The 25,147-nt window shown below is 39.7% G+C and overlaps 1 protein-coding gene across 3 annotated transcripts in view; it reads left to right on the top strand.

Annotated features, from left to right (window-relative positions):
• TIAM2 (T cell lymphoma invasion and metastasis 2) overlaps positions 1–25,147 on the top strand; it is a 234,088-nt gene that overhangs the window by 198,596 nt on the left and 10,345 nt on the right. For all 3 annotated transcript variants that reach the window (XM_026649744.1, XM_026649741.1, XM_026649743.1), the window contains 8 exons: positions 11,791–11,970; positions 13,671–13,739; positions 14,123–14,248; positions 17,226–17,334; positions 18,052–18,231; positions 20,203–20,321; positions 22,341–22,449; positions 23,694–23,752. In XM_026649744.1, the coding sequence (XP_026505529.1) occupies positions 11,791–11,970; positions 13,671–13,739; positions 14,123–14,248; positions 17,226–17,334; positions 18,052–18,231; positions 20,203–20,321; positions 22,341–22,449; positions 23,694–23,752 (951 nt within the window). The remainder of the gene's footprint in view (positions 1–11,790; positions 11,971–13,670; positions 13,740–14,122; positions 14,249–17,225; positions 17,335–18,051; positions 18,232–20,202; positions 20,322–22,340; positions 22,450–23,693; positions 23,753–25,147) is intronic.

Here is a 25,147-nt window from a genome sequence, read left to right as displayed (position 1 = left end):
GGTGTATGTTACAAATGCAGCCAGCCCTTTCCCTCTCCATAATGGATCACTGTCTCCTCTAATCCAAAAGTATGTTCAGGGGGAACAGGATTCACCCTCTACCCTCATGTAATAAGGTGTGGGAAAGAGGAAACGCATTCTTTAGTAGCGGCTTAGCAAATGGGCACAGGAACAAAGATGTCCCATAATTCTTAGCATACTATCCAGGGAAGCTCTGGAGTTCCCTAGGGACAGCATGCTGGGGAAGAAAAGCCCTTCATACCTAGCATGTGATTGCTATGGAATCCCAGGGTTTCCCTAGCCAGAATGCCTACTCATTATGAGGTGTCTCACTGCCACTGTGCTCATTTATAGAACTGCCATAGCATGAAAGTTCCCAGGTTCCTCTTTACTATATAATATAAAATTGTGTGTGTGTGTGTGTGTGTGTGTGTGTGTGTGTGTGTGTGTGTGTGTGTGTATTTTAGAAGGGATATAAATCCTTGTGATTCAAGCTACACGCTAATAACAAACTGAGTGGGGGAAGGTGGGGGGTTGTTTAGGGAGAAACTCCCCTGTTAGGCAGATTATTCCATAATTGCCCACTACAGGGATTTCTTGCATCTTCCTCTGAAGCATCTGACGCTAGTCACTGTTAGGCTTGGTCTACACTAAACCCCCAAATCGAACTAAGGTACGCAACTTCAGCTACGTGAATAACGTAGCTGAAGTTCGAAGTACCTTAGTTCGAACTTACCTCGGTCCACACGCGGCAGGCAGGCTCCCCCGTCGACGCCGCGGTACTCCTCTCGTCTAGCTGGAGTACCGCAGTCGACGGTGAGCACTTCCTGGTTCGACTTATCGCGTCCAGACAAGACACGATAAGTCGAACCCAGAACTTCGATTGCCAGCCGCCGAACTAGCGGCTGGGTGTAGACATACCCTTAGACACACACAGTGTTAGTAGGTAAATCACTGATTTGACCCAGCTTGGCATGGCAGTCCTTATGTTCATTTCTAACTACCTAGCTTTCTGTCAGTGGTATGAAAGATGGCAAACATTGTCCCTACAGGGAATCTGCACGTTACTTACAGCAAAAAGGAACAAACATATTTCTATTAATCTTAAAATAACTTTTTCTAAGGTGGTTGATTATTTTATGTGTAGATTTTGATGATGGATATTTTGTTGGGGACAGAACTTGTCTGGTTATCACATTGCTAAAAGAAAAAATAATTTAAGGGTTTGTTTTGTCATTTTTTACTTTTTTTTTGCTATATCCAGCTCCTAGAAAGAAGCTGGAAATATTACTAGAACACTTGCATTTAATTTTTGAAATGAATACATTTTTTGAAAAACCTGTTAATTGGTGACATCATTTAACTGGCATGTGGCTAGCTAATAATCCAGACTTAATTAGCAAGTCTGGGAAAGAATACTCTCCTAATACGGAATTAAAGCAATCATCATTGTTCTATAATCAAGAATAAAGATATTTCTGAACCTAGAGTTTAGCACACTGTTTTCAATCATGCTGTATGAATTGAGGAATTCTTTTTAACACTGATCCACTGAGGAAAACAGATTTTTTTAATTGCCATCATTTGTGTTGATGCAGGAAAAAAAACGACGGAACAATCCCTCTCTTTCCATATAATTGCACCTTAGTGAAGGTGATGCTGAAGACATAGCTTGCTTGATTCTCAAAGCATTAAAATCCCATAGACATTACCGTGGATAAGGGGGTTGAAACGTTGCTCGACCCTTTGAAAACATCCCCATCATTGTAACCACTACATAGTGTCCTTTGTTTGAATCTCCCCACTTTTGGCACTTCAGTGCACCTCATGTCTTGCCATCGTCTAAGGACAGACATGGTCAATCAGCAGGACAGGAGGTGGGTACTACCTAGATGCCCTCGAAATGTTCAAGAGTACTTAATAGTATGTCAGGGATTAAATGGTCATTGGTTTGTTGACAGGCAGCCACCCTGCAACAGGGCCTTACAAAATGGTTAATGCTGGACTACCAACTGGGAGTAATAAACTGAGAAGAGGTGGAGGGAAGTTGCAATAATTAAGAGAGCTAAATTATTCCCTTGAAGCAGGTAGAAGCAGTGTGCATGTATCCAAGGGCAATATTTGGCATATAGTTTGGGTTAAAAATGAAGGTTCATGGGTACTGTATTGGGATAGGGAGGGGAAAGTGTAGCGTTTAAGGGCCCACTCCTGCCAGATGCTGAGCATCTCCTCAGTGGCGCTGAGTGCTTTCGCAGCAGTGGGCCCCAAAAGTGTTCATAAATAGAGGGAAACTGGGGAAGGATGTCACAGCTTTTTATTCCACTGGTAGAGCACAGCCAATTAACTAAAGAATTGTTTATTCGTCTTGTAGCTCTTTGGCCCAGCACCTCTACTAATGGTATAATATCCTATAACGTTTTGCCTAAAGTCACATTTTATAAGTGATCTATTTACTAACAGGATATTTTTGTGAATTGATTAGCATGAGACATAGAGTGCCCTTTTGAGCATGAATTTATTAATGAGCAGCATAGTTTAGAATGTTTTTTATCAAACTAGAAAGTTCAAATAAAGGACAAGCACAGTTATATAAACAAAACATCTAGCAAACTGCTCGTTTCTTTTTCCATTTCAGAGCTCATTTGTAACCCACACCATTTAGTGGCAAATACACTTGACAGAGCATCGACATTATTGGTAAAATCACATTGACCTGTAGGGCAGTCCCTACCCCATGGGTGTTTTAGGTATCTGGCTAATTTCCTTATAGCACCTGATGTATTTGTTTAAGTGGTAAATTTCACTGGCACCATAGCATTCTACTAGTAGGTATGTCTCAGGGGAGATTTGGTCTACATAAAACCATATTCTCTCAAACCATGAGCTGCCATTTACAACAACACTCTGCTTCTTTAAAAAAAATAATAATCCTATTATCTGAGTGCACTTGGCATTTTTTCCATGATGTTGGAAGTGTTTTAAAAGTGAAGGTACACAAGGAATTCTGTTTACGTTCCTGTGCAGTATTTAGTCCAATTAAAGCTGAACACCAATAGTATCTCAAGTTTTCATTCATCAACTCAAAGGATAATCACTGCAGAGTATTTTTGCATGTTGCAGTTGTTGAGCTCAGAGTAAAGGTGTAATAGTGTGAGATCTAAGGGCACTTACCTTGCTCAGAAAAGCCTTTTCCTTGGGGAAGTTGATGGTGGCAATCCACAATGCCTGCCTTCAGGAGGAGTAAAACCAGAGCTAAGAATTTAAGTTTGGGCTCACAAAACTCAGCAGCAGGCAGCAGCAACTTATGGGTCTTTGCACAGGATTTTTTCTATAACAGGGGTTCTCAAACTGGGGGTTGGGACCCCTCAGGGGGTCATGGGGTTATTCCATGAGGGGTTGCGAGCTGTCAACCACCACCCCAAACCCTGCTTTTCCTCCAGCATTTATAATGGTGTTAAATATATAAAAATGTGTTTTTAATTTATAAGGGGGGTCACACTCAAAGGCTTGCTATGTGAAAGGGGTCACCAGTGCAAAAGTTTGAGAACCACTGTTTTATAGTAAGTTCTGGAACTGTTTTCATAAAAGGACATTTATTTAACCAGGTTAGGAAGGTGACCAATTATACATGCACTAGAGACTGCATGTTTCGTCAGATGAATGGTTTGGTCATTGCTCTTAGTAGGAGTGAAAGCGTAAGTGAACACTACATCAAATTACTGTAGCTAGTAATTGAATAATAGATTTCTAGAGAGGTGTCTGCTCAATAAATAGCTTTATTACAGTAGTCTGTGTTTCAAGGTGTTTTTTTAATTTTTTATTTATTTATTTTATTTTATTTTTGTTGCACCCAAGTAATGGCATTTTTGTGTGTGTCCGTTGCAATGCAAACTGGGTATCTATCAAATGATGATTCAGATCACAGCAGGGAATTGTTTGTTTTACCAAAGGTTCACTACCACTTGGAAATAACTAAAATATTAACATTTGGTTCCCTTTCTGAGCTTTCTAACAAATAATCTGGGACTGCACCTTTATCTGCAGGAGAAGCAGAGGCTGCAACCCTGGACCCCTCAGGGGAAATAGATTTTAAGAAAGTTGTGACACTACATAAACAACAGAAAAGCATGCAAACCCCCTGCCTGAAATCTGCTGCTCCTTAAATTGCATATGTTAATGACTGACTGTATCAGAATAAGCAGATAGGGAAGGAGGAGAAAGGCAATCTTTTTAATAAGGTTATAGGATAAAAATACAGTAGGGATTCAGGGAAAGTTATTATATACACTTCATTATTATGTATAGACTGAGAGGTGCCAACTTTTTCTAAATCAGGATGTCAGTCTAGATGTCTGTCTATCTGAAATTTTGCATGATATGTTAAAGGCCTGGACCCTGCATCATTGCAATGATTTTCTGTTTTGCCTTTGACTTCAGTACAAATTGGATCAGGTCCCTAATTTTCAGAGGTGTTGAGCAAAACTCCTGTGAATTCAGTGGGAACTGCAGGTGCTGAGCACCTTGAGAATGCAGGCCTAAGTGTCTTACATAACAGTTCACTGGATGCAAACTTTTGTACATTTCAAATACTGACGTGCTGTATTGTCACAAAGGGGTGTTAGATATTTAATTAACACACAGAATGCTACTTGATCAGCAAATAGCTCAGCAGTTTTTTTAAAATAAAGTTAGTATTAAAACTTCTCATGTTTTAATTAAAACAACTTTCCCTTGTCAACGTTATTTTACACTCTTCATAAGAAAAGCAAATCAATGTTTTTACTAATGGCATTAGAGTTCTGATTAAAATTTTTGAGACTTGGAACTTCAGAATTAACCTTAGCTCAGCTCAATGTGTCTGGCTGTTCTACAAAATACTTATCATTGTGTTTCATCCTCTACTTACTGGGTATGCTGCTCCATCCCTAAAAGTAAATCTGAACATGCTTAGTTGCAGATCAGGCCCTGAGCGCTTATGAGATTTGCTTCTCTTTAATCTACTTCACTTTTTTACTAATAATATTTTAATTAAAAAGCATAATCTCAAACTGAAACAATCCTAAACAAAACAATACTTCCAGATAGCACCTTTTCAATTCATACTGTGATATTTGGAGGGTACTTTACAGTTGTATTTGTTTGCCTGAGCTCAGTGCACTTAGTCACACCTCACTGTACTTTTAAAAAGACACTACAGATTCTTTACCTGCTCTTCTGTATTGATCTAGAGAAATCTTATCCCTTATGCGCTGTAAGGACTTCAGAGATGTTTTGGCCCTCCATAGTGTCAAAAGATGATATCCTGGTATTCATTAAGAATTGTTATAAAGTATCGTATCAGTGGATAAAATAGATTGTGAATGGGCTAAAAATCTGCTTATAAAATCTTTGTATTAGGCCTCTCTGCAACCATTGAGGTGAATCAAGTTGATCCAAAGTATCATGGAGCCATGTATTAGAGAAGATTATGGTGCTTGCACAACTGATGGTTTTCAGACATGATTTGAGATATTTTAACAGTATCAGCAAGGGTCTGTTTCACATCGTGAACAAATGGCCTTGGAAAGGTAATTACATTATCATAAACTAAGCTACTTCTTTTAGTTAGTGAACAGACAATTCTATTTTGTTGTTGGACATCACTTTTTTTTTTTTTTTTTTTTTTATTGTTTGAGGACAAGATACAAAATCCTGAAACTGGCCGATTATAAGTGACCATCTGCAATAACTAGAGCTATAGCAGTACAAGAGTTCTGCTATATATGTTTTCATTTTATTTTGTCTCTTACCCCACCTCCAGTGCCACCTACTATCAGTAACCTCAGTATATCTGCAGTGAAAAGCTCAGTATGGTAGTTTCCAGTGACAACCAGCTGACTGTCAATAATTCCCAAACTCCGGACGTTTTTTCAGATTTTCAGCCAAATGAGTGATTTAGTAGAATGTATATCCTGTCTATATATGCACAGCACCTGGGGAGTTTATAGATGATTTTCTTTCCAGTGAAATGTGGTTCCCTAAAAGGTTCTGCCTTGACAGTCACCTGTCCCTTAAGAAACTACAACCTGCAGATTTCTGTGCTTGAGAATGGCTTTGAGGGGAAAGCATTTTCCATTCATAGGGTGGGTGAAAGAAGATCAAAAGCACTTTAAATAGAAAAATCATGAAAACTGGGTCTACCCCGTCAAGCGTTTAAAGCAAGTAGAAACTTTATGGGCTTCTCCTAGGGTTTTCTTCTCCCACAAGAGCTGATACTAGAGAAGGCCTTAAGCCTACTGTTCATTTCTTGGAATCCCACTGCTTTTCTTCTGTTGACCAGCTGCGTTGCTAATCCAGTCTCATTCCTGGAAAATAATAAGCTACTGGTACATCAGGCAACTAACCAGATAAGGATTCAAGTTTAAAGTGTGTCACTTTCTCTCTCTGTCAATATGGTAGTAAAGTGTCATTCTGTTTCTTCATGATGATAAATCAACATGATTCACCTTCAGATAATAAATTCAAAGAATTAATTACCTCCACATAGATGCAGGCATTCTTTATAAGAGTACACAACTCTGAAACCAAAGCAAATATACATCAGTAACAGACACTGTACATATCATGCTCTGTCTCATACTGTATACCAAGTGATGGGGTAGTCTACATTTTATATACGTATTTATATATAAAAATTTTGTTTAGGTTTCACACTCCTGTATTTTCTGTGTGTGTGAGAGAGAGAGAGAGAACCTCCTAACGAAATGTTATGTTAAAGAATTTTTTAAGCCTACTCAAAAACATTCCTGTTAATCACTTTTTTTCAAACAAATGCCAGCTAGCTGGCAGAGCAGGCATTGGAGTACACGTGGTGCTTAAATGAGAAATGGTAAAATAAACAACACCGAGAAGGTAACGCTAATTAACCTCACGGAACACATTCAATATCATACACTATCAAGTCACAGTGTGTCAGAGGGCAGCCATGAAATTGTGCAGGAGCTTAACCAGTTCTGATTAATGTCATGTGCTCTTTCTCCAATTAATTTTGCATAGATTTTTACTCTGCAGGGAATGGCACAGCTTCAGACTGCCATGGGCATAAATGCCAAATAGGAAAGAAAATACAAAAGGTTAATCATAGCTCCCTAGTAAGGGGATTCTTTGTTCGGTTAAAAAGGATGTTCTCAGAGTATTTTTTTCTCGAATACATTTTACTCAGTGTTTTTGAGAATCAGACGTGACTCATAACCAAGTTACAGTATAAGCATTACTGCTAATGTCTTCTTGGGCCCAAACTCACAGGAGACTCTGACAATATTAAGCACTGGCATGTTATATCTTTGCCCAGAACAAATCGCTCTAAAGGGTCTATTAAGATATTCCCTATTCACATAGAACATTGTAGCCAAAATATAGGGAAAATTGTATTCTCATTTCTTAAAGCAAAATGCATAGGACCAGCATGTGAGCAACGACAGAGGGTGAGAAAGGAATTTCTGCCCCATTGTGTGACTCCTCAGGGACTTCGCATAACAGCAACCTCTGGGGTGTCTTCCACATCCCTATGGGGTGGTGGGGAGAGTAGGGGAAAAGAAACAGGATCGTGACCGGGCACCCTTTACATCAGCTTGTACAGGTAGACCCAGTCTGGTGGTAGAAGTATTGTACACAGCCACATTGGAAAACCTGTTAAAATGGTCAAATTAAACATGACACAATTAGGACTCTCTTGATTCTATCCTGGAATCCCAGTATGTAAATTTATGGGCCCTAAATTAACACTCATTACCTTGTCTCACTTGACCTTTGAAATCTAACATAGTTGTTTTTTTAGATATCATAGAATCCTAGAATATCTGGGTTGGATATTTAACCCAGGTTAAACTTCACTGTGCATTGCCAAAGGGCTGCCTGTAAATGACTCTAAGCTATGCCAAAGGCTAGACAGACTCATTTTTGGCCACAGGATCAATGCAGCCACCTTCCCTCTGCCCTTTCCCCAGATCCTGCACTGAGCGTAGCTCAGCTGGACCTGGGGATCTGCTCCCCATTCAGTTATCTGAATTGTTATTTTTGTAATACGGCTTGGATTCAGATTAATAACAACATCCTATGAAGTTGACACAAAGTATTGTTACTATTTACTGAGCGCCAACAGTCTGCTTAGCACTGTACAAACATAAGGAAGAACTAGCACATTCCAGGAACCCAAAGACTAAGGCAGAGATTATCAAAGTAGTCTGGGTGAAGCTGGTGGCCATTTGGTATCTGAATCCCGTAGGTGGCTTTGAAGAGCTCAGCCTACATCAGTGACAGGTCACATACTATACATATCATGCTCAGCATCTCATATTGTATACCAAGTGATGTATTTGTCTAGATGTGGCAAAGGTGGTGATGAGGAATCTGCATAGGAAGGCTTTAGAGGAAAGGTGTGTTTCAAGGAGGGATTTGAATATAGCGAGGGAGGTCACTGAGTGTGTGAGTAGTCATCGGCTGGGTCAAGCATAAGGTGCAGCGGAGAAAAAGGAGCAAAGACGAGAGTTGAAGGAGGTTGTGAACTGCACATTAAGGGTGGGTTGGAAAAACACAGGCAACAGGATGAAATGAAAAGCAGGAATTTTATGCACAGGCATTGGTTTGTTGTTATAGAGTTGCTCATGAATGCTGGGCTGCTGGTCCAGACAGAACACAGTGGACCTTTCCTGGGAATGGGACAAATCCACCCTAATTGAATTGGCCTCATTAGCACTGACCCCCCACTTGGTAAGGCAACTCCCATCTTTTCATGTGCTGTGTATTTATACCTGCTTACTGTATTTTCCACTCCATGCATCTGATGAAGTGGGTTATATCCCATGAAAGCTTATGCCCAAATAAATTTGTTAGTCCCTAAGGTGCCGCAAGGACTCCGCATTGTTTTTACTGCAGAAACTGTTCTGCAAAGGGCCACATCCTGTACTGCTTTGCATCTAGTGTGGCCCTTCGCAGCTGTGCAAAGTGTGCAGTGCAATGTGGGTATCATTGGGTAGCATTTCATACTTCCTATCAGGTGTAAATGGCTGCAACCAGGAATGAAGAATCTGCCCCCAGGGAGTGCACAGCCCCATGTGCATCATGGAGCCAAGTTCTGCAGCACCCCACTTCACAGGGGATGACAGTGGGCAGTAAGTCTGCAAACTGTAAGGGCATACAGACTGGAAGCCCCAGCTAAGGCCGGGGGCATGTACTTTGACATTTGAGGACTCGACTTGCTTTAATGAAAGCTGCCCTGACATTTTAATAAAAGAGATGCATGAGATACAACAAGAATTTAGTCAGGAAGAGGGTGGGAAAGCTCAGTTCTCAAAGCTCATGGTCCTTCTGCAAAATGCCTCCAAATAATGCTGCAACATCCCACGCCCCATTCAGGGACTTACAGAAGATGACGCATTCAACATTAGTGTTCAAATGCATCTTTAAATAATATGTATATAATTTATTACACATTTTTTTCTTAGAGTAATACTGTGCTTTGCTTATAGCCTTCAATGGGCTATCTAGTAACCTCGATCAATGGTTGCCTTCCCAGGGATGTCAATCACAGCTGCCCACACACACTTTGAGCTGTATTTTGCCTGAAGTCTAAGTCATTATGACACAAATGTCAAACTTTCTGACATCAGAAACAAAGGAGACAAAACTCAAGTGTTTTGGAAATTCATCCTCTTGTAAAGGTTCTTAAAATTAAACCATGATTTGTGTTTCTCAAGTGTTTTGGAAATTCATCCTCTTGTAAAGGTTCTTAAAATTAAACCACAGAGTTGTGTGTGATTTTTGACAGATTTCAACAAGACAAAGCTGGAATCTCAACAGATGCCATTCAATGTATACTGTATTTTGTCAAATCCTATTTCGTGCTGTAAATTGACTCTTCACTAGATTCCACAGTCCTGAGAGCTGTCATTACACAGGGATTGTGTAGTAGATGCTTGCATGCATTAATGATGCAAGGTACTGTAAGCATTGTGTGAGAATAATAGCCATTTAAAGCCAGGGACTGGAAAGTCCTACATTGATATGCCGTGCATTGCAATTGTTTTGACATTTTAAAAAATTATATCCACTTATCTGTATGTTAGGAATGCATATTTATTTTGTCCAATAATTGATTGGGATTTTATGGTGTAATTCTATGATGCATGTCGCCTAATTGTTATAGGAAATGTGGCAGAGAACCTTATCGTTTAGGAGCTACTTCCCTAACCATCAGAACTACTGTTTATTTGTCCATTGGATGACACCATAACATGGCAAGCCTTTGTAGTTTCTGTTTCAGGTTTTAGCCTGACATTATTGCTTAGGACACCCAGCTCTATATTCTGGACTAAAGCCTGTTCTGTGCTGAGTTTGGACTCAGAATAGCTGAAAAGGGAAGGGAGTGGAAAGGAGCCACCTTTCTGCAGCCCTAATTTTGGGCCAGCTGAAATGACCTTTGAAGTAATTTAGAGCAGCCTAAGGGCTGCTGTATATTGCACTGACTGCTTTGCTGAATCAGTGCCTTAGTTTAGAACCATGAAGGAAGCATTTGTATACAGACTCCCACATGTGTGCAGCAGATTTCATTTATGGCTTGGTCTCCTAAATAGAATATAAGATACGGCACAACATTGTGACAATCCAGTATTCGTATTAGACACTCCAGGTACAGTATTAGTAGTACAAGTATTTGAAAACATGATCACTGATGGGGGGGAAAAGAACCATTGAGTGTGGTACAAGGAGGTGTATACCTGCGAGTAATAGGGTAGAATTGGACAATAGAAAATATAGGCTGATTATCATGGAAAAATTGTCTAAGAATGAGGACTGTGGAATAGGCTTCCTAAGGCGGTAGTCATATACCACATATGCTGAAGGTAGTCAGATACCTCAGAGCCTCTCAGATACCTCAGTGCTGCTCATGGTATAAAGTTGTAGTCAGACATATAGGAGTGTTGGAAATCCTAATGCTTGTGTAATTTAAAACTGTGCTAGACTAAGCACTCTGGGGTACACTAGGAAACAGTCTTGCACTGTCAGGAGGCATTCTCCTGTTTTCTGTCATCTTTTTCTTCTAGGATTCACTACCCCGTTTTGTTTCATCTCCACCTCTCATCCTGCCTGAAAAACTGTTTTTATCTCCTTTTTTACTACGGTTACAATTTTCAAACATCCCTAAGTGATTTAGGTTCCTAAGTCCCATTTTCAAAAGTGACTTTGACACTAAAGCTCAAGTCTTATTGAAAGTCAATAATCTGAAGCAGATGATAAATAAAAACTATGTTTTGCTAGTAAAAAGAAAGGTAAAGAACATTTTATTTTCTGTTCCTTCCTATCTCTCTGGAGTGAATGTGGCAAAAGAGAGGAGAAATAGATCATACAGAAAGTAACTTCAGACAATACTTAGTATCAAAATAGATGTTGCAGATTGCAAGAAATACAAGATCATGCTCACACTTCAAACATCCATGGAAATCAATACAAAAAATGCTGGATCAGGTCACTAGAAAATTGCAAATTTTACAGTTTTGATCTGTGAAGCAATATTTCTTGTAAAGGACCACATTATGCCATTGAGTGTTTGTTTTCTTTTATGCTGTATTATACCTTCAAATCAATAGGGAGTTATGCTTAAAAAAATCAATGGCATGATATGGTCCAGTGAATTTAGAATAGGAGCAAACATGAATCTGTGAATCCCCTTTCCTTATAGGCAGTTCTAAAAAGGCTGCACCTACATTTTGTGTCATATGTTTTCAAACGTGTCTACTTCTTTTAATCCAACAGAGCACCGAACAAATCACTACATTGTGTCAGAATTTTCCTGAAGTCCAGGCAAACAGCATGGAAGGACAAAAGGACAGCCAAGATCTACCCCTGAGACCACTGGGACGAGCCCTGTCTGATGCAGATAGGTTGAGAAAGGTCATCCAAGAACTTATGGACACTGAGAAGTCATATGTCAAGGTAATAGCTAAACAGGAGGTTTTTTCTATATTCTTCCTGTTGAGCTCTACAATGGTTTGCATACTATACTTGTACATTTTCAGGCTTTTAGGTGTATAAGCTGACCACTAAAAGGGCCTGAGCTTACTCACATGAGCATTCACATCACCTTCAATGGACTTACCTTTTGTGAGTAAAGGCTGCAGGACTGGGCCCTAAGATTTCCGCTCCCCGGGCAATTTGAGATGTATTCCTATATACGGAGGAGTGGAAATTCATGGGCAGAGGGCATCTGCAAGATCTGAGGATTCAGATCGTCCTGTCAGGTCATCCAGTGGATTTTTCCATACTTCTCCAGAATTTAAGCTTTCATATATTTTTAAAGATTGGCTCTTCTGGTTATGAAGAATGTCTTTTACCTTGGAAACTAATGCACTGGTTAGTGCGTGCATGATTATTTTTTAGTCAGCAGCTAGGGAGACTAAAACACATAATGTACAATTTCAGCTGTTTCTAGTAATATTAATTTGTTTAATTAGTAAATAAGGCCATACTTTTTTTGAATGCATAGCCCTTCTTTGACTAAACCCAAGCTAATTAAGTCTGGATTCCAAAACCAGTAACTTTAATTGAAAGTCTTGTGTGAAGCTTGGATTTGTTGACCTTCATCAAGGAAGAAGCCTGTTCACAATCTGCAGTACTGTCAACCTAACACTTGATCTCAAAATATATGCTATTAAGTACAGGTATTTTCTGGAATCAACATGCATGTGGGGGTCTAGGAGGGAAGGTTCCAAATGTGTTTACATTAAAAATCTCAATTATCTCCAGCTATTCTTCCTCAAGCAAACTAGGTATATCTACATAAAATTGATCCCGGAAGAAGTCCAACTGCTCTTTCTTATATAGGGACCACTTTAATCAATGCTCAGACTTTGCCCTCAGATATTTGGATGCATCCACTTCTGTGCAGGCATTTGGTAATCAGATAGTTTCATCTTGATCCCCCAAAATGCAAATAGCTTAAGGATGACAATTCAGATGCTTTTTATCTTGTGGTTTAATATGGAAGTCATTGAGGTGTGTTGTAATAGCTGTCAAACATCCCAGATCAGGCAAGTCATAACATTTTGGTGCAGGGCTCTCAAGAAGACACACATTCTGCCCTCTCTGTAAGAAATTCTGCCACTTCTTTTCTCATTGACCTGCCTCATTGACCCACGAGGCAGCCACGCACTTTGATGTAAGTCTTCCAAAGTAGCTTCAAGTCTGTGAATAAATGACTGGAAAAGCCCTTAATCATGTTGCCCTAAAAATATAACAAAGCACTTTAATGTGTAATAAGATTTAAAAACACTACACATCATTTTGATTGTTAATACTAGTGTTTAACGGACTTGCTGCTGTTCACCCAACCTGTATGCTTATGGACCTTGATGTTCATGTATTTCAATATTTGTGTTCTGTAATATTTTTATACCTCTGTGCAGTAAAACAACATTTCTTTGTTACACTGTGCAGTTTGGGGCTATAAAACTGATAAAGCTTCAGTGTTAGGTTCAGATTAGCAAGTGTCTAAACTAAAAAATAGTTTTTAGTGTTGCAAAAAAATGAATTGTTTCTCAGTTTTCTTCTTGAACATGATTTTTATACACAGATCTCAAATGCAGCACAGTTTTGAATTGTTATATAAAGCTGAGCAAATTCTTTGTTTCTTGCAGGATTTGAGCTGCCTTTTTGAGTTATACTTGGAACCCCTTCAAAATGAGACCTTCCTTACCCAAGATGAGGTGAGGCAATGGTTAAAAAAGATGTTTTCTTCATTCTTTTTTATTCTGTGTAAAATCACTTGACACTTGGGCTTTTCCATTGCTGAGAACATGACAGAGAAAGCAAACAACGAACATAACAACAGAGCATATACTATTGTGTTTTTCTATTTAGCACATTAGTTACATCTTTTGTAATGGTAATCGTTCTCCTGACTAAAACATTTCTAAAAAATACTTTGGTATTTTTTAGCCACTTTTTTTTGTGGAGTCATTGCCAGCACTATTAAGAAAACAAAAAACCATTGACCTGTGGCATCCCTTTGTTTATAGCTCCTCTTTAGTGGATTGTCTCCTCATGGCATCCAGTAAAGTTGGACACTTCATGTCTGATTTTCACACAGATGGAGTCATTGTTTGGCAGTCTGCCAGAAATGCTGAATTTCCAGAAGGTGTTTTTGGAGACCCTGGAAGATGGAATTTCTTCCTCCTCAGATTTTAACACACTGGAAACCCCATCCCAGTTTCGGGTAAACATGTGGTCTTTTAACTCATTGTAATGTGTTAGAAGTTTGTGCAGAGTTCTGGTATTTAGGTTTATTCTTTCTCCCCTTCTCTTTCTCTCCATGTAGCTGTTTTTTATGTTTAAAAAGCTTTGCTTTTTATTGCAAATACATATTTGAACACTGCCTGAATTCAGAAATGAAAAATAAAGGCTAACTTTGCATTTTAGTTCTTCTCTGTGCACCATGGAAAAATGTGCCATTGAAAACAAGTACTGATTTAGATGTTCAGTATTCTATAAACGCACAATACTTAAAGGTGCTGTGTTCTCTTATAGCAAGGTCATTATCACTTGGCCAAATTCTGCCCTGCATTATGCCCCATGCAATCCATTGAAGTGATGGTGCCTAATTCACCTGCTACATGATACAAATAACCCCAACTGTAGCCTGTGGGAGTTCTCTCACATCCAGGGCCCATGGAGTGTAAGTGAAGGCAGAATATGGCCCACTGTATGGTTCTTCACGTGCCTTACTAGCACCACTCACTCACCACCCACAAGAGGTGGGCTCCTATCCCATGACTGTTGTGTTATGGAACTAGGGGACAGTTCTGCTGTGTCTCCCAGATATGCATTGACTTCTATTAAAGAAACTTTGGGTTAAAAAGACTATTTTTCAAAATTTGTTGCTAACTTTTTTCGGTTTGTCCCCTTCCCACCTCTTTTAATGGCTCCTACTTTTTTACTCTGTCATTCTGTGGATTGTTTTCTAATAAGATATCTCTCCTGCCCTGGTAGTCCCTGGGACTCTCAGTCCTTCCCAATCTTACCTTCATCCAAAAAAGGAAACACAAAGGCACCCAGGAATTACCACCTTTCAAAAAAGATGTTAACAGGCTTGAAAATCATCAGATTTTTTTTATACCTTCTTCTTGTATCAGTCACTACTTTCTTTTCAACCATACAGTTGCCCATATTCTTCCCAACACCACAAGCTCCATCACATGGTATTTGTAAGGGTTTGCGTCAGTCACAAATGTATTCAACAGCATGACTAGTTATTAATACTTGTATAAGAAGCAATATTGTCAGTGTAAAGTAAACTTCCCGCTACCTTTCCAATGGAATAAACAGGGTTTTTGAAGAGCAAATGATTGCATGTGTTTTGCATATGCAAGTTCAGGAATGGAATCCCATTGTGTCTGTGTGAAGCTCCATTTATAAAATGTGCTGTTGTTAAGCAGCAGACACATCAAAACAGATTTATTTTTGCAGACTCGTGCCACAATATGACGCCGTTGGCAGAGAAAGGAATCAAAGATGAAGTAATTGGTGTAGCTGACCCACACATACCTGGGGCAGGGAGAGTGGAGGAGTACAGGGAATTATTTTTATATGTGCCGGAAAACTGTCTCTTCACACTTTTAAATTGACACTCAGGCTCACGCTAGCTGTGATTTTCTTTGTGTAGAAGACAGGAGGTATGGAGATGTAATGAGTAATGGAGAAACACTAGAATTTTATTATAAACTACAGGGGTTTTTTTTCTTGGATTGCTCTATGAAGTGGCACTAAGAAGGCAGATAATTACAGTATTAATCTTTACCTTGTATGCATTTCATTAGCTTATTTCCCAAAGATACACAATAAATAGGGAAAACTCTTTAAAAAAAAAAAAAAAAAAAAAAAAAAAAGTCCTTGGTTTTTCCTTTTTAAAAAGTGAATTCAATGCTCATGAAACATGTCATTTTGACAGCACTGGAGACTGAAGTTCTCTATCATGAACAACACTGGTCCCCTGATGCACCTTTAATCCAGACCTGGAGGGATGAGTGAGGGGAGAGTCATTGCCCAGACCTTGCAATGCTTGTCTCATGGCTGAGGCTGACTGCCAGTTGAGGCTCAGACTGACTGCAAGATGAAGTGGTTGTTTTGGTGATGTCCACAGAGAACTGGCTGAAACCGTCCAATCATTTACTGTGGGCCACTGAACAATTGTCAAATGGGAACAAATTTTACCTACAAACCTGGACTGGATTTGAATTTATAACCTAAAGCCAAAAGGCTCTATATCCTACTAGAACCCTCTCACCTATAAAGCCATACGTCGGAGAGGGTACACTTGCTTTTCAAACACCTACCCTTTGGAGAAATGCATTTCAACCACCTTTTTCAGTTGTAAACTGAGCACATTTATAGGAAAGCCTTTGAAACAAAACAAATACAGAATTTAACAAGACTATCTGGCTTTTCAGAGTGGAGCCACACTTTAATGTTCTGGTATGCAGTGATTTCAGTTGTTAAATTAGGTTTATGGGTCTATGAGTCTGAGTCATCAGATGCATGGAGTGGAAAATACAGGAGCAGGTATAAATAAATATATGGAGATATACCTATCTCATATAACTGGAAGGGACCCTGAAAGGTCATTGAGTCTAGCCCCCTGCCTTCACTAGCAGGACCAAGTATGGAGGGAATGGTTTGATGGGATTACGTGATTCTAATCAATTAGGCAATAACGGCCATCGCTGGTAAAATGAGGGTCTGGCTAGAGAATCTTGCCTGTATGCTCAGGGTTCTGCTGATCGCCATATTTGGGGTCGGGAAGGAATTTTCCTCCAGGGTAGATTGGCAGTGGCCCTGGAGGTTTTTCGCCTTCCTCCGCAGCATAGGGCAGGGGTCGCAAGCTGGAAGATTCTCTGCGACTTGAAGTCTTTAGATCACGATCTGGAGACTTCAACAGCAGAGTTAAGGGAAAGTGGGGGGGTCAGCTTTTGTGGCCTGCATCATACGGGGGGTCGGACTGGATGACCATATTGGTCCCTTCTGACCTTAAAGTCTATGAGTCTATGTAGAGAATATATCCTTGCCAGAATGGTTCAGAACAGAAGCTGCCCTAGCTTGAAAACGGGGCCACAATATAAACTAGCTAAATCATTGCAGAGCCTTAATTAAGATTTTAATAATGAAATAAATAAATATGTTGATTATCTTGGTTTCAGAAACTGTTGTTTTCACTCGGAGGTTCTTTCCTGTATTATGCTGACCACTTCAAACTGTACAGTGGATTCTGTGCAAACCACATAAAAGTTCAGAAAGTCCTTGAGCGAGGTAATTCATTTTCTTGATTGATATAATTCATCTGTATGACTTTATCTTCAAATAAATCACTATACCTAGTTTTAGCAATTTGAGTCTTGTGCCCCAGGAGAATTCTAATATTAAAAAAGGAGAAGTGGGAGGTCTTTTTATGTGAATATCTGTGATCTGTCCTTGTGCTGAAATGTAATCATGATCTGAGGCAATAATAGAAGAAGTTTACTTTTGTAACACCTCCAGAGTAGCTTGAATAGCAACAGAAGCTCTTTCCATACGGCTGTGCTATCTACAGATTCATTTCATGCTTAAAAAACCAGCAGCTTTTAGATCTATTTTTGGGTGTATGTGTGTGTGCAACATATGAGGGTTTGTGTCAGTCAAAGCTGCAGAGAACTAAGTGTAGGCTGAGATGGAAGTGATAAATTAGTTCTTTCACACCGAGATCTTGGTGTTTGGTTGTTTTGGAGCAGACCAAGTTTACAGTACATTGAGAGATTTATGGCCAGGAGATGCTCACTCAGCAACTGTCAGTTCTGTAACGTGTTACTTGTAATTATTATGCTATTAAAACTCACCATTAATTATTCATTTTCTGTATTAAGCAGTGTTTGAAATGCATATGAAAAGTGTCTTTTTTTTTTAAAAAATGGAAGCATTGTGTTCGTCTGTTCTCAAATTAGCTTCTACGACTTCCCCATTGAACTGACCAGCTTCCCTTTCTACATTTAGCCAAAACAGATAAAGCTTTTAAGGCCTTTCTGGATGCACGGAACCCCACGAAACAGCATTCTTCTACGCTGGAGTCGTATCTCATCAAGCCTGTTCAGAGAGTGCTGAAGTACCCCTTGCTCCTGAAGGAGCTGGTGTCCCTGACAGATAATGAGAGTGAGGAGCATTATCATCTGACAGGTATCGATTTTCATTCTTCTATGGAGACTAAAGGGAGTTTCAGTTTAGTTTCAAGCCTTATTAAAATTGCGCAACTGTTGCAAACCAGCAGAATTTCTGTGTTGTTGGAAAGTTTTCTCAAATCCTAGAGAGAATCATACTTACTTTCGCAAAAAGAACAGGAGTACTTGTGGCACCTTAGAGACTAACAAATTTATTAGAGCATAAGCATCCGAAGAAGTGGGTTGTAGCCCACGAAAGCTTATGCTCTAATAAATTTGTTAGTCTCTAAGGTGCCACAAGTACTCCTGTTCTTTTTGCGGATACAGACTAACACGGCTGCTACTCTGATACTTACTTTCCTTTCTCTCCTTTAAAAAAAAAATGTGATTAAGAGCAAGCTGCTTTCCGTTGTTTCCAGGAAAAATCCTACTAGGTGCTGGAAAGTATGGATGTCTTTGAAAAAATGGGTATGGCCAAGAGCTGCCATGATGGTTGGGACCAAGCTTTCCACTCTGTATTATTCTTGGAACACAGTCGAGACAGCTCCGTGTGCTTGCGCTTTTTTTTGAGCTAGGAAATGGTGAAGAAAGCTCCATCTTGTGGTTGTTCTTCACTGTCAAAACATGTTAAAAAACTCAGCCAAATCAATGAGAAAATTGCCTGTAACTCTCATTTTAGTAGAGATGGATTTATGACTTCAAAGGTTTGCAATCGGCCCATTTAGAAAGGAAAAGACCACCTGTTTAAGCACAATAGAAAAGGAAGTAGGGTTGATTATTTTCTAGGACCTAGTCCTCCAGCTCTCTCACAAGCAAAACTCCCATTTGATCCTATATTTGGATTTTAATTTACTTCAATAGAACCTGAAAGCACTCAGCATCTGAGGGATCAGGCTTTTGAGGAAATATTTTATGGGTTAATTTTTTTCATTTTCACAACATACAGACCGAGCAAAAATCTATTGTAAGTGAGAAAGGTAAGGCTAACATCGAAGCAACAGGCTTATCAGGTATGGCCAGATACTAGTTCATCTGGTGCCAATGGAAAAAATTTCCTTTGATGTCAAATAGAGCTGGATAGAACCTTTACTGTTTGTTCTTGTGGAGAATTCAGAGTAGATGCCAAGTTAATACAGGTGTCAGCAACCCTGATCACTTAAAGTCAAATGTGCAACTATGCTATAAACCCCAAGAGCTGGGGAAACTCTTAAAAAAGAAAATAGCTTTTCTGCATCAAAAACAATCTTGAGATGAGTTGCTTGTGGAATAAACTTGACACCAAAATATGAAAGGAATGTTCAGTTAATAGTTGGCAGGGTGTGGGGAAGCTAACCTCACCTCTTCCGACCCCTTTATAAATGACTACAAAATCCAGCTGAAATTCAACGCCTTTCTTGTAGTAATAATAATTTTTTTTTTAAAGCTGGTCTATAGAATTTAACCTCACGAATGTTTCCCCAAGATACAACACACAAGGAGCCTGTGTGGTTGGCTACCATATTTCCTCAAGTCTTCCTGTGCTGAGCCAAACTTCCCTTTTTACAGTAAAACTCATGCAAACAGCATATTTTAGTGTGGCTGTAGTCACACTTGAAGCTCCTAATGGCCTTATTCATTGATTCTTGTTTGTGCTAATGGTGCCACAACCACAGCTATATTTACTACCATGCCATCAGGCTGAAGTTTTATATACTCGGTAGCTTTTTTACTAAAATATTTATTTCAGTCTTTTGAGGTACTTAAAACACCAGCTAAGAAGCTCTTTGAATATGCTGATCCGCAAGTGCGGAGCCCATATTTACTATGACTAAGTAAAGTACTGATCTAGTCATCATTATTGTTGGTCAGAGACCATTGTGACTTGGGACCTTGAATAATTTTGACCTTGAATAAAAATCTCTCCTGGGCTTTAATAAAAAAAAATCATGCATTTATAAAATGAAAGTGAATTATTTGTTTGTTAAATGGTGGATTTGTTTGAAAACTTCAGAGGCACTGAAGGCAATGGAAAAAGTAGCCAGTCACATCAATGAGATGCAGAAGATATATGAGGACTATGGTACCGTGTTTGACCAACTGGTTGCAGATCAGAGTGGAACAGAGAAGGAGGTAAGAGAACGAGTGGAACGTGTATTATTCACACTTCAGATGAAGTCCTGTACGATACTGTATCTACTTAACTCTTATTGGAGTCATGAAGGGGATCTTAATTGTGAGTTCAGGGTGCTGTTTTGTGTCTCTCCCATCAAATTTCCTTCTCAAAGAGCTTGTCTATACAAACAGTGCATGGCAAGTTGGGGTGTAAATCTACCTCACAACACCCTACGGCACTCAGTGTCCTTGTGGACTAGACTGATGTGCACTAAAATTTCTTATTTCAAAGTTCACTGGGGAACTTTTAGTGCACATCAATAGGGACCACACAGATACTTTGTGCACAGCAGGCAAGTGCAAGGTAGATTTACACCCCATGCTGCAAATAAACTGTTCATATAGGTAAGACCTCAGCAGGTACTGTCATGTTTACACAAACTGCTGCCAGAACCTTCTCTTGCTCTGCCATGAAGGGCAGATGGGAGCAGACAGCCACTGTAACTCACAGCAAGAAAACAATGAAAATCGGTGGCTCTCAACCTTTCCAGACTTCTGTGCCTCTTTCAGGAGCTTTACTTGTCTTGCGTACCCCCAAGTTTCACCTCACTTAAAAACTGCTTGCTTTCAAAATCAGGCATAAAACCAAAAAGTGTCACAGCACACTAGTACTGAAAAATTGCTTACTTCTCATTTTTACCATATAACTATAAAATAAATCAATTGATATATAAATATTGTACTTGTATTTCAGTGTACAGTATATAGAGCAGGATAAACAAGTCATTGTATGAAATTTTAGTTTGTATTGACTTCACTAGTGCTTTTTATGTAGCCTGTTGTAAAACGTGGCAAATAGATGAGTTGATGTACCCCCTGGAAGGACTTGTGTACCCCCAGGGGTATATGTACCTCCGGCTGAGAACCACTGCTGTACATTATCCATGTCCCAAGGCTTGAGGTCAAATTTTATGCATGAGTGCTTAGATTTCAGAAAATGGAATCTTTTTTCATCAAAAGGATTCTAGCAGGATTCATTATAATGCCTATTTCTACCATCATTCTGAATTCATCCAGTGCTGATACATACATGGCTGTTTATCAGTGCAAAAAAACATTAGTTGGTATTATGGGCCAGCGCATCTGCTAGTATGAACTGCCATAGTTCTGCTGACTTCAGTTGAGCAGCCCCAATATACACCAGCTGTGGAAGTGGCTATTTTTGTCTATTAATATTTGTAATGTGTTCTCTGGTGTGAGACCGTTAGCATCCAGGAAGGGCTTTTTTGTTACTAATATCTCAAAATTATTTGCTCTGATCTGAGCTCTAGACATGAATGTGCATCCATATAAAATGTGTATTTATCACCCCTCTAATCAAATTGGTTATTTTATTACAATATTTAAAAAGAAAACTAGCGAAAGCATAACGGATCTTGTTCTCTAGTGTCTTCCAGAACTGGGTCAGCAAGCTCACTAGATTTAGCCATTTGTGGCCAATGGTGTATAAGTGGATCATCCATTTAGCTTGATCCTTAAAGGTGCGACAGCTACTCATTTCATTGTTTTAAGTTTCATCCTGGTAAAGGAGCCAAATTGTTTCTGTTCTGGAAGTGATTAAGAACTGCTCAAAAGAAAGAATAGCCTAAGAGAACCAGTCATGTCCTAATTCAGTCAGTGAAAGGGTCTTATACATTGATTAGTCTATAGAAATGAAAGGGATGATAAAGGAATGTCACACTTGGCTGTATCTCAGTGACAGAACTTCAAGTCAGACATAACGTTCTTCAGCTTAAGTGTTAGTAGCAAAAATAAGCTTTAAGAGGCAAATCACCCAGCTTCCATAACTTGTGTGCTATTATTTTTATGGGCAGTATTTTTTTAAATATATTGCTGTTTACACAACCATGGCTCAGTGCTATATATATATATATATAGGCATACTTTTTATTTATCAGCCTGCACTCATTAACATTTGTGGTTGATGATTGTTAATCAAGACATTAAGTGCACTTATTTTTTTATAATGTAATACAGGTCACAGAACTTTCAATGGGAGAACTTCTGATGCACTCTGCTGTTTCCTGGTTGAATCCTTTCCCATCACTGGGCAAAGCAAGAAAAGACCTTGAACTTACAGTGTTTGGTTAGTGTCCTATTAAGAGAAAACCCAAAAGATATCGAGTACATCTTCTAGCTAGTAAAATATGACAACTTCCATTGTACTAATGAAGACTAACTATAAAACGTAAGCCCTGCTATAGCCATGTAATGGTTGGGGTGGTCCTGGATGTGGAGGACAGACACAAAATTTCCTGGAAATGTTATTGAGATGTAGATGATAGAGGTCTAGATACCGGAGATTAGTAGCACACGCACTAACTTCTCTGTGATGGCTTTTCCTTCTGCCTACTCTACTATCACCAAGGACCTCAGCTCATCTCTGCAAACATTGCCACTATTTGGCATACACCTACATGGGTAGCTGAAGATCGTGAATAACTTTGAGGGTTTGAGTTAGTCATCAGCTAAATGAATGAATAACAGAGACCTTGAACTTCAACTAGTTTAGACACAGCCGATTTATGTAGGAATTGAGGGTGGGCTAAAAACATAATGCTTAACACGCCAGTTGTGGGTAGCCTTTAGGGTAAGTGGGCATTTTCGTTTGAAATTGAAGTGCATGCATGAGGAGGCACCACCTCTTTGCCCACAGATAAATCCAACTGTGTTAATCAGTGATTCATTTATACTGAACATGTTGGGCCAGACATTTCCTAGTGCCCATAGGCAACTCACTGAGTGCCCAGTTCTCCATCTGCAAAATGGCGATAATAGCACTTCCCTACCTCACTGGGGCATTGTGAGGATAGATACATGAAAGAGTGTGAGGCACTCAGATATGATGGTAATACCTTAGAGAGCTAATCAGGAATTTGGAGAGCTCTGAAGTCTGTCGCACTCCGAAGGAAATGCTGAACTGCATCAAAGAACAGATTTGACATCATCTCTAATGGGCCTCTTTTTTTTTCTGCAACACTTTCCTTCCCCTCAAGGGAAGTTCCTGACATGTTGCTTCTTCACAATCATGTTTCCAATTTGTACTCTGCATTTATTAAAGGCCAATTTCTGTAATCTTGATACAGGGAGATAGGCTTTCAAACAGTATTGCTCATCCCTAATTCTTTTAAGAAAGTAGTTTTGTGACAGAGGCAGACTTGTATCACACAGTTTAAGCAGTTGCTATGGGAATTTTGTGTGGGTGTGTAGGGTCAACAAGTACCCCAAAGATTGTGGATAACTAGAAAGAACTGTAAATAGTACAGCCATCGTGTCTGTTTTGTTGAATACTAGACCTACAATCAGAGGCCTCTTGTTTTTCCTTTTCAGTTTTTAAGCGGGCCGTCATACTGGTATATAAGGAGAACTGCAAACTGAAAAAGAAACTGGTAAGTCTGGCAGTAATTTCAATTCAAGCTATAGATATGTATGCATAGGGTCATAGAGTTTAAGGCCAGAAGGGACCACCAGATCATCTATGGTCACTACTAAGATTCAAAATTGAATATGCCAACACTGAAAGAAGTGAATGGTACAAGCTGCTGTTTTAATGCAACCATATCACAGTGGGCTGCGCTTGCTCTCACAGGCTAAACTGGTTGAAGTGTTCAATATTTGACTGAGACTGGAAGACTGTCTGGATGTTGCAACAGGTTGTGTTACTGATTCAATAAGCAGCACATTTCTGTGTGAACTAATGCCCCAGCCGGTTGTTGGGAGGTGATTTCTGTCAGATGAGATATAATATGTAATCATTTGAGAGTCAATAAAGAACCCAAGGGACTTTTCAGTAACCTGGGTATTCTGGTATAATTCAAACTCAGTTATTTGCCAATTACATCACTTCCCCCTAAAGTATCAATTGAATATGCATTCTTTATGTCCTGTCCTGAACTGGTGAGCCATGTAGCTAAAGCAATCCCTGTGTGTAGTACATAGTTCACTCTGGAATGAAAGGTAGTATGAAAAGATACTTATTTAATTGGGATAGTTAAACAAATTTCAGTTTACAGCTAAGTATCTCATTTTATATGCCCCAATTACTTGAAATATACCCAACTCTCTACTCCCCAGGTCACAAGGAAACAAGTCAAGGGAGTGTCTTGAAATAACTTGTAGAGACTGATATACAATGAGCAGTTAAATCTAGAAAGAAATAAGCTGTGCCTTAATTTCTCTAGGATGGCTTTTTCCTGTGAATAAGCTAATTACATACTCCTGAGGGCATTCTGTGACAAAAAAAATAAAAATTCTGTGCACGTTTTAAAATTCTGCAAAATTCAGAAAATTTTATTCGTCAAATAAATATGGAGGCTCCAGCATGGCATTGGAGAGCACAGGCCACTGGCTGCACAGAGGTGGGAGATCACTGTGCAGCTCTCCCTCCCCCTCCCGGAACATGGACTCAGGGATGAGGCTGCACCCAACCCTGACACAGCACAAGGACCGGGCCTGCCCCAGAAACACCCCAGAGCTCTGCCCTTCCGTGTCAGGTGCACCAGGTGTGGGCAGGCAGGCTCAGCAAGGCAGGATCCAGGTGTTGAGAGGCTTAGTGTGTGGGGAATCCAGGTGTGGGTGAGAGGGTTCTGTGTGGGGCAATCGGGGTGTGGGTGGCTCAATGGGGGATCTGGATACACAGGGGCTTAGGGGGTTCTGGGTGCAACAGTAATGGGACTCTGCAGGGGGGTCCAGGTGAAGGTGGTTGGGGCTCAGCAGCAGGGGTCTAAGTGTGGGGGGGATAGAGCTCATAGACTGGGGGGGGCTCAGTGAAGGGAGCCAGATGC

Source organism: Terrapene carolina, unplaced genomic scaffold (assembly GCF_002925995.2).
Source record: "Terrapene carolina triunguis isolate 2854851 unplaced genomic scaffold, T_m_triunguis-2.0 Scaffold85, whole genome shotgun sequence".
Lineage (NCBI taxonomy): Eukaryota > Metazoa > Chordata > Testudines > Emydidae > Terrapene > Terrapene triunguis.
Note: the sequence above shows the minus strand (reverse complement) of the source record. Positions and strands in the feature narration are given on the sequence as shown.